The 10,551-nt window shown below is 32.2% G+C and overlaps 1 protein-coding gene across 1 annotated transcript; it reads left to right on the top strand.

The window, feature by feature from the left end:
• The first annotated feature begins 8,342 nt into the window (after positions 1-8,342).
• LOC142606581 (uncharacterized) lies at positions 8,343-9,704 on the top strand. Its single transcript, XM_075777893.1, has one exon. The coding sequence runs from the start codon at positions 8,343-8,345 to the stop codon at positions 9,702-9,704; it is 1,362 nt and encodes a 453-aa protein (XP_075634008.1).
• Positions 9,705-10,551: the final 847 nt, after the last annotated feature.

The following is a 10,551-nucleotide window of genomic DNA, read 5'->3' as shown; positions in this document are numbered from 1 at the left end:
TGTATTTGCATCTTTCTTTTTCTTACTTTTTGCTTTTACTTACTGGTGAATTGTGATTAAAATATGGCTTAGAGTAGTTTGCTTATTTGGGTATTGCTTATATTTCATATTCCGCACATACATTATTTGAATGTAAGCTTGCTTTGAAAAATTTGTATTTGAGGGTCTAAACATTCACAAGTGTTTTATACACTAAGTGAGTTTTCACAGGGGAAAAAGAAACTGGATTTATAGATGAAAAGGGATACAAAGAAAAAAAAAATTGACAATATGTGAAGAGAAAGTGGCCCGTGATATATAGCATAATGATGAAAACAAACACGTGAGATATACACACGCATTGAAAGAAACATAACCTGGGAGAGATGGAGATGCTGAGAGTTCAGAGAGATGAACACACTGAAAGATACAGGTCATGTAGAGGAAACAATGAAAGAACCGAAGGGTTGTTGAAAGACGAAAAACATAGATATACACAGGGGCGAAAAGGTTTCTCTCTTAATTTAGTGCTTGGAAGCACTGGTATTTATAGAGTTCTAACTTCGAGTCTAAGGTATGTATGAGACAAAATTGTACATGAGAGCTACTTTAATTCATGAAGAAAACTGATAAAATCATTTCCTTTTTCTGTTCAATAAATGGTCACCACATCAATCTATTCCCTCACTATTTCTATTTGAAAATTGAATTTTACTAACATGTACCCTAAGAGTACACAATAGTATATCATTTTTTTTTTTTTTTAAATTATCAAAAATTGAAAAAATTTTACAGCTTTTTTAATTTTTCAAAAAATAGATGACTTAATATGTGCCTTTAAGGCACACAATAACCGGACCCTTGAAAATTATATGCAAATCTAGCTAGCTAGCTTTAATTTGGGACTGTTTAATTGGAGAAAAATTAAAGTGTACTACTCTCTCTGCCTTTTGTGTTGCATCATTTGCTTTAGGCAATAACATGTTTGCACCATTTATGTCCAGCTTTATGGAAACAATATTGTGTGACCTTATATATGATAGCGAATTGACCTAAAAAAAGTCATTTGTGAATTCAACTATATATAGTCATCTTTTTAAATATTGCTTGCAAATTAGGATAATACTAGTGGCACATTTTAGTAACATTCCTTTGGTATAGGACAGTCTTAATCAAGTAGATGAAGAACATAATGGTAAACAAGTGGATATAAAAGATACTAAATAATATATATATATATATATATATATATATATATATATATATATATATATATATAGTGTGTTTGCATTAGATTTTCTCTGTTATTATTTTTATTTACTTACGTACAATTTTTTAAATTTCTCTATTTCAGATATATTTATATTTTTGTTAGCTTTCAATAAATAAGCTTTTCATTAAAAGAAAATGAAAAAAAAAGTCTAATCTAGACGCATGCTATATATGCAATCCACCCAACTGTTTTGAACAAGACATAATGATAGATGAGCTAAAGTTTTCATTTTATTTTCTTTCCCTTTCATGGTGGGCTAGAATTGCTAAACGATGTGAAAATTAAGTAAAGCGTGGAAAAAGTGACATTAAAAAAGCACTTATATAGTTTAGTCGCACAATCAAAGAGAAGATTGAAGCTTCAAAAAAATGTTCTCAAAAGATAAAATATTGTAAAGGGCACGGCTGAATGAATCTTTGCTGGTCGTAAAAAACTATACTCTTTCTTTCTCCAATTCCAACGTATTCACTTTTCCTATCCTATAATTTATAGTTTTTGGTACGTTTTTGACAAGTAAGGATACTTTATAAAAAATGTGCACGTTTAACCTAGGTACACTTACACATGCATTAAAAGAGAAGACCTAAAGCTTGAGTGAACAGTTCCCAAGCTGGTCCCATGATATTGGGAATCTATGGATTATAAAAAAAAAAAAAATATTGGGGATCTATGTTTTTTTGCTTATTGCGAGGCCCACGTTCAATTAATTGTATTGACTTAATTTTTAACAAAAAAAAAAAAAAACCATAACAGTGAGACCAGCAAACATTAGAGGAAAAAAAACTAAAAGCTAATAATTAATATAATTTGTTGTGATTGATGTATAAAGAAAAAAGTGACAGGTTAATGATCTAAATGATGTCACTTTTTATTACTCCAATCACAACAATATTGCTCTAAGTGAGTAGTGACGTGATTGATGTTTGAACAATATTCTTCTAATCACAATAAGTCATATTATCAATTATGAAAAAAAATTATAATAAATGTAATGTTTATAGTTTACTATTTTTTACTTTATATATAAATAGAGTTGAATTCAAGTTACATCTGATATAACTTTAAACAATATTACACAATTTAATATTATTTAATTAGATATAAATTTTGACAAATTTATCGTTAGATTACGTTATCTTTGTATATTCTTCATACTTATAAAATTTCAAGGTGATCAAAGATTAATAGTCATATTATCAATCAATTGTTTAAATTCAAATTTTTGTAATTTAAAATAATGCATAAAATATGAGTTTATAAATCGAATGGTAAATAACATTCAATTAACATAAAAATTGGCTTGAGTATTAAAAACATATAGAACATGTAATTTAACGGTGAAATTTTCGAAAATAAATTTTAATATAAGTTATTAGGTTGTATAACATTACTTAGAGTTATATTAGATATAATTTGAACCCAATTCATATATATATATATATATATATATATATATATATATATATATACACACACGCGCGCTAAAGACAAACATCCAACTCTCCTATTTTCAAGTTTAGGCAGCCGCAGCCATTGAGAGTAGCTTGTGCTGTCCTCTTTTTTGAGAAATTAATAACCGCCTTAACTTTCAAGGTGCTTTCTCATTAATACAAACCGCAGCCTTCCTATTTTTGTTTAATTTTTTTAATAAAAAAAAGTTAAGATAATCTTAAAAAAATTAATTTAAGATATATTTTATAAATATTTTTATAATTTTCATAAAAATAGTATCAAAACTTTTATAAAATTGTTTATTCACTAACTGCCGCATACAGTTTTAGTGTCAGCATGTGAGTGTATTCCATTATCTCATCCCCTTTCCCTATATGTGTGTGTGTGTGCGCGTGTGTTTCTAAAAAAAAAGATACTCAGTGTTGTTGAGTCGTGCCACATCGGTAAGGTGTGATATTGAGAATGAGTTTATCACTTGCTTCGTGACACTAACTGCCGCATGCAGTTTTGGTATTGGCGTGTAAGTGTATTATCTTATCTCATCTCCTTCAAGGCCGGCTCTAGAATAAAAGCAAGTGAGGCGGTCGCTTAAGGCCCTCAAGTAGAAAAAGGCCCCCAAATAATTTTTTATATTATAAACTTATTCATTAAGCCCAAAAATATTAGCCCATAAATAAAACAATATTTTTTTATCAAAAAAAAAAAAAAAAGAGAAAAATGCTACGTTTACAACATTTTTCACAACAAATCTTAAGTGTCAGGTTGTTACTTGTTGTTATTGGTAAGAACACAATTTACACCCAAATCTACAGTGCGAAGGGGATGGGCCTGAAAAGGCCTATTACAATGAAATTTGTAGAGAGTGGGCTTGAAATCTAGGTTCTAGTGATGTTAGATAACAAAAATGATGGGCTCCCTCATAATGATACATACAAGGAACTGTTTATATGAAAGAATCTTCTCCTCGGACACAAGCCGATGATGATTTATATTATCTCTTCTCAAGATAGATTACAGCTATGGATAGTGAGTTGTACAGTCTTCTTTTTCTGTTTTTTTCCGATCCCCTCTCCTTAAGGTCCCTTCTTCCTTTTATATCACCTCCTTCTTCTTTTCTTTATCCTCCACGTAAGGGTTAGATTGTTGGTTTAGATTCTTGTCCCATCCACCCCTTGAAGTCTTTGGACACAAGAGCTAGGCTAAACTCTAATGCTCATGTCTCACTTCCCCATTAATGTGGCCAGAATAGCAGTTGCAGAGCATTCAATGCGGGGGCGGTGGTAACAGCTTTATATTAGATATTCCACCGCCCTTCTTCTTATCTTCCACGTTTACCATGTTTACCCTTACCTATAGGATTTTCTAGAACATTGCTTGTGGATGTTTAACCAGTCATTCTCCTGTCTCGGCTATGTATAGCCGATGACATAATCTTCCTCGGACTATCCTCTTGGACATACTTGTTCAGGTATCACCTCTTTACTTATTAGTATTGCTTTATGAGTTGACATTCTTATATCCTCAGACCATTCAGTGTCCTCGGATTAGGCCTTTAGCTCAAAAAATACTCTTGGGCCAACCCCTCACATAATCCTAGGCCCAATAACCCTACAACTACGTCTACAACATTTTCCATAACAAATCTTAAGTGCCAGGTTGTTACTGGTTGTTATTGGTGGGGAAAAAAAATAATTTCAATGGTGGGTTTAAATTAGAACCAATAATAGTTGAAATATTTAGGATTTGTTGTGAAAATATTGTGAATATAACACTTTTCACAAAAAAAGAGTAACATACAAAGAATTTCACAATAGTTGAGCTGACAAATTTTTATTAGTTTTCATCTAGGTCTACCACTATCATCACGTTTTTACTTACCATTACCAATCTGTCACATCAACAACTGTGAAAAGTTTTGTCAATTTTTTTGTCTATAGATTTTCTAAAGAAAAAAAGATTCTATATGGTTAATTAATAATATTGCATCTAAAATAAGATAATAGAATTTAAGTAATATTAATTTTTTTAATAAAAAAGTCATTTAAATATTTAAAAAGTCTCAAGTCAATTTTCGCCTAAATCCCCTAAATGCATCAAGCTGTCCTTGATTCCCTTCCCCTATATGTGTATGTGTGTGTTTCTAAAAAAAAAGATACTTAGAGTTGTTGAGTTATCCCACATTGGTAAGGTGTGATATTGAGAAGGAGTTTATCACTTACTCCGCTATACTAACTATCGCATGCAGTTTTAATGTTGGTATGTTAGTGTATTCTCTTATCTCATCTTTATATATATATATATATATATGTGTGTGTGTGTGTGTGTTTCTAAAAAAAAAAAAAAAATTGTCGCAAGTATACTTGTTAACCAAGCCCCATTAATTAACTGAACCTGAAACGAACCTAGCTAGTTAATGATAATCTGTGGTCCTTGACTCCTTGTCAGTCACAATAATGCTGTTAACTTTAAAGAAGAGACGAATATATTTGATACGTAGTGAATAGTTGCATGTCTACATGTGTACAGTTCAAATGAAAAAGACTCAAAATGATATGTAAAAAGAGACTTTCGAGTGTGGGCCAATCAGGTCATTACCATTTCCCATAAAGAGTGTTAACTATATTGTAATTTGTATCCTAAAATTTTGGGTAATTTTAATTTTTTTTCTAAAGTTTTAAAATTGGGATCCGTACATGTGTCATTTTGAATTTATGTCAATTCTTTCAATGTATTGTGAGGAAGTGTCTATGAAATGTCAACTAAGCTCAAAACCATGATGTTTTTATTTTTTATTTTTATTTTGCAGTCCATAGTTTTATTACCACACACTCTTAGCATGATGGTTATACCATAAATATAAGTATTTGTGAGGTGTAAAGAGTAAGGGTCATGATTCAAGTTTTTAGGAGAGAATTTCGTACACATACACCTAGATTAAATTAGAGTAAAATTCTATCTCACATTTTAAAAAAAAAATTACGTAGTTTTGAAGCCTATTAAAGTTTGAGATTTTTTTTGACTAAATTGACATTTATACCATTAAAGTTTGAGAATTTTTTTGATCAACAAAATTTCTAAATTTGGATCCATAAAATTACATCATTTTGAGCTAATGTTAAATGAATATATACCTCATCATCAACAATAACAATAGGCTTAATCCCAATTTTTTTGGGTAAGCTATGAATCTTCAACATATTAGTTAAGGTCAACCGCAAATATTCTTTTTTGTAATTTTGTCATTTCAAATCATATCTTTTCGTGTATTTCTACTAATCTATCTTAAAAATTTTATATCAACTACACTCATTTTATGAATATATTGTTTCTTAATAGCTCAACATTTGATACTGTAAAGCATAGCTGATTGTATAACAGTTTTATAGAATTTCTACTTTAACTTAATAGGAATTCTACAATTGCACAGTACTTTTGATGCACTTTCCCACTTTATCTACTATGCTCTTATCCTTTCATTCACATCCTTTTCAATCTCTCCATCTAGGTACATGAATGGAAGAGCTTAAATCTAAATGCTATGTAATTAGCTTTAGAGACTTAAAGGTACATATCAAAGGTTTGAAATTAACTTTAATAGTAACCTCAAAAGTGTAAATTGCAATTTAATTTTCTATTTATCAAGATTTGGGAAAAAAACACTAGTTACTTCTATTAATTTAAAAGAAATTATCATAATTAGAACACTCTATAATCATTGGTATACCTAATACGCACTTTTATTATGTGGACTTGCCTAGATATGACCTTTTCTTTTTAGTAAAAGCTCATATTCCTTTAGTGAAGGACAATGACCTTTACTTGTCAAATCTAAATTCACGGGATATGATCATTGAAGCAGAAAGAAAGGAGAATTTATTCATTCTTTTTAAGGCTACGGTATGGTATGTATGAATGGTATTTATAAATGGTATAATAGAAAGGGACATAAAGTAGAGGAGCATTTCCATTTTCACAATCACGAAAGATTTTTATTCGAGCTATGGAGAGAAATCATTCCTAGCTAGGTCAAGGTCTAGCAGAGAGAACCGGCATGTGAAAATGGTAGAAGTCTAGTGAAGGATGATGAGCATGTGCAATTCTTTCTTAGCTTTCTTTCTTTTTGTGAATGTGAGAGGCATGTATTGAGATTGAAGATTGTCCAGTAGGCGTAATTGGAAAGAACTAAATCGTACAAAGTTTAGAACTTTAAGAGGAGCTTCTTTTGGAAAAGGTTGTGAGATTATTCAAAGATTAAAATATATGAAAATAAAAATCATAGAAAAAGAAGGGAAATAATTTTTTTTTAAATGATAAGTTTAATCTAAATTTATATGTAAGTGAAGATTTTTTTGAGAAGCTTAAATCCTAACTTTTTTTTCCTACTTCACAAAAATCTGTATTTATGAGGTGATCATTACGCTAACTCTTACACATACTAAATGCAGTAAGCAATAATTTCAACTAAAAACAAGTGTGTATGCACAATATGTTCCAATTAGAAACAAACCTGTGAGATGATTTGGTGTGTACTAATTAACCACTACTCAAAATAGAAACCCAAGATGAATTATAAAAATGCAGTCAGAGAAGTAGAAAATGACATTTGGTCGTCCAGTCAAAGAAGCGCTGGCTTTCAAGTCGGTAAAGTTGTTCAATTTGTACAATATAGCCTCTGTTCCATTCATCATATAATTGTCCTTCTTTCTTTCTCTCACTCTCTTTCTCTCTTTCTTTCTTCCTAGGGTTCCTACTCATAGAGTTGGCCATGTCTCTACCCTAATTAACTGAAACTCTCTCTCTCTCTATCTCTCGCAGAGTCTCTCTCCCTCTCTTTCTATCTCTGAAAAGAACAGGAAACGTTGCTATCAAGCTGCCCACCTGCACCCACGTGAAATGTCGCAATACTCGGTTTTGTGCTTAATTCGTATCTATCTTTCTATCTATCTCCCACACTTTCACAGATCCATAGCATCCTCAACACCCTATATTTCTCTTTCGTATCCACTTACTTCTACTGTACCACTCGCACTACCTTGCTATCCCTTTCTCTCTCTCTCTCTCTCTCTCTCTCTCTCTCTCTCTCTCAATCCAAGCTGCACCACACTAGTTTATTACTTTTTGCAACAAAAGGTCACGGTGAAAGCAAAGTTCTCAACAACAGTAACTCTCTCATTTGTGGTTAGACTTAAATCTCTTCTCTTTCTGGTGTTCTTTCATTTTTAACATCATTACCTACTACCTACTTAGTTTATGAATACTGTTGCTGACAGTTATGTTTTGTAGGTTTATTTACTAATACTTTTTTACCTATATAATACCAACTTGGACATGTAATATTTTTATAAAATTATTGAAATTATAGGTAGTATTTTTTTAATATATAAATTCCACCAAGTAATTATATAACACCCCCTATGTCAAGCTCTTATGGTAGTACCCTAACTGGCATAGCATACCCTTTCAAATAGCCTAGGCAAATTGACCATCGTCCTCTCCATTCCTCTAGTGTTTTGTTTATTTTTTTCTCAAGCATAAAAAGCAGTAGCTTGTCAATTACAGATCACCCAGTATTCTCCAAAGAGAGGCCATGTTTCCTTGTAGCAACAGTCACAGCGCTTTTACATACACCAACCAAACCATGCTTGAAAAGTGCTTTGCAAATGATGAAAACACTAGCTCACACTTGGCTCCTCTTTTTGCTGAGGATGATGATCAATTTTTTAGTAACCTTTTTTTACAACAGCAATTCTTTGTTGGTACTATTTCTTCTCAAGCTCAGACTGAAAATAGTGTTGTGGCTTCAGATAACATTAAGGAAGCGAGTAGCAACAACACCGTCTCCGAGCAGTTGATTCCTTCTAAAAGAACAATTCCAAAGAAGAAAAGCAATGGTGGTCCAAAACAGACAAGCCCCAGAAAGAGGACTGGTAAGAAGGACAGGCACAGCAAGATCTGTACTGCTCAAGGTCCTAGAGATCGCAGAATGAGGTTGTCCCTTCAGATTGCGCGTAAGTTCTTTGATCTTCAAGACATGTTAGGCTTTGATAAAGCAAGCAAAACCATTGAGTGGCTATTTTCTAAGTCCAAGACTGCAATCAAGGAACTCACAGAAAGTACTATGTCACAAGTGAAGCAATTTAGTTGCAGTGATGTTGCTAAGAGTACTGTCTCATTTACATCAGAAAGTGAAGTGGTTTCACAAAATTTGGAGATTGTGGATGATGGTGAATTTGTCAATCGCTCAGTCAGAGTGAAAAAGAACAGAAAAATACATAGAGTTGCAAGGGATTCCAGGGACAAAGCAAGATCAAGAGCAAGGGAGAGAACAAGGGAAAAAATGATAATCAGAGACCTTGAGAAATCTAAACAAAGTTCTGAAGCAAGCCCAAGTAAGTTGGGACAGGTATGGTCTTCTACTCCCCTTGAGACTGGTGAGAAAGCATGTTTCTGTAGCCAAGAAATGAAATCTTCTCTGAGAATGATGCCTGAGGTTGAGCAGCCTAGCAACAACAATCACTTGCTAGAACATCAAATCAATTCTGTTAGCATCAATGAGAAAAATTTGGGCATTGTGGGTGCTAATTCCTCACACAATGTTACAGTCTCAAGTGGGGGGAATTTCGAAGAAGATTTTCCAGGATTTCCTGTGAATTGGAATAGCAAAAATGCCAATATGCAGTCCTTTTGCTGCAGAACAACAAGCATGCCGGCGGAGCCATCCACAGGTGATATACCAGTAAAACTCCCTAGTGCAATTGTCACAGCCACCTCGAAACCTCAAGAAATGAAGTCTACTTCGATTTTCACAACTACCTACAATGCCCAAGAACAAATGCTTAGTTCAATTTTCATGACCACCCCAAACACTACCCCAGAGCAAAGCCCTAGTTCATATTTCATTACCTCTTCAAATTCTCAACATCAAAACCCTACTTCAAATCTTTTGGCTACCTCAAATAATTCTTTGCAATCTCATTGTCTAGAAAACCAATTCTTTTGAAATCCTCGGTTGGGTGGGTGTGACAAGAATTGCAGTTAACATATTGAGGTGCTCTTTTTTTCAGTGCATGAACAAAAAAGGTGTGTTTTTACCTGTCTTCAACTGCCATGTGTCCTAATGAACTGTTTGCTGAATGTTAAACCAAGTACTAAAAACTTGTTGTACTCCTTGGATTAACATTTATAAGAATTTAGAGCTTTATTTTGTCAACATCATTATATTTTGAACTATTTCTATTTTTATAATGTTTAAACATTATCATATATGTGTTGGTTACTGTTCGTACAAAAATTACTTGCTAGTAGCAAAGTTGTATCAGAATTATAAAAACAAAAACAAAAATTAGAAAAGCAACAAGAAAACATGAATATATTTGATATTCAATTTTAGGCTAATTTATTCCTTCCTTAGTTGTAATACAAGAGGACATGTTCAAAAATTACTTTAGACAAGGCTACTAGTGGTTGAGCTCTTCTGAATATTGTTTTGCACAAGAGATCTGTTCTCTTTCTAAGCAGCAGGTTTGAAAAGAAGTAATGAAAACTTCATATTCTTTTCCTTTCTTTATAATTTTCTATTATTTTTAGCTCATGGACATGGCAGTTATCCTTACTCAAAAGCATCTTGGAGTATCATATCATTGTCTTGCAGCTTAAAGAGGACTAGTCTCAGATCTACTTGATACCACGATTTCCACTTCAAGAATGGCAAGAGACTAGGCAATATGCAGCAGATTCTAGAACTTCCAGGTAGAAATATTTACTAGATTTATTTCAAAGTAGAAAATTCCATTAAAGCAACAATATTTTCAATCATTAATTAATTATTAGTTTCTCAGGATGTTTAA

This window comes from Castanea sativa, chromosome 8 (assembly GCF_040712315.1).
Source record: "Castanea sativa cultivar Marrone di Chiusa Pesio chromosome 8, ASM4071231v1".
In the NCBI taxonomy this organism is placed as follows: domain Eukaryota; kingdom Viridiplantae; phylum Streptophyta; class Magnoliopsida; order Fagales; family Fagaceae; genus Castanea; species Castanea sativa.
The sequence above is the reverse complement of the archived record's forward strand: the minus strand, read 5'-3'. Positions and strand labels throughout refer to the sequence as shown.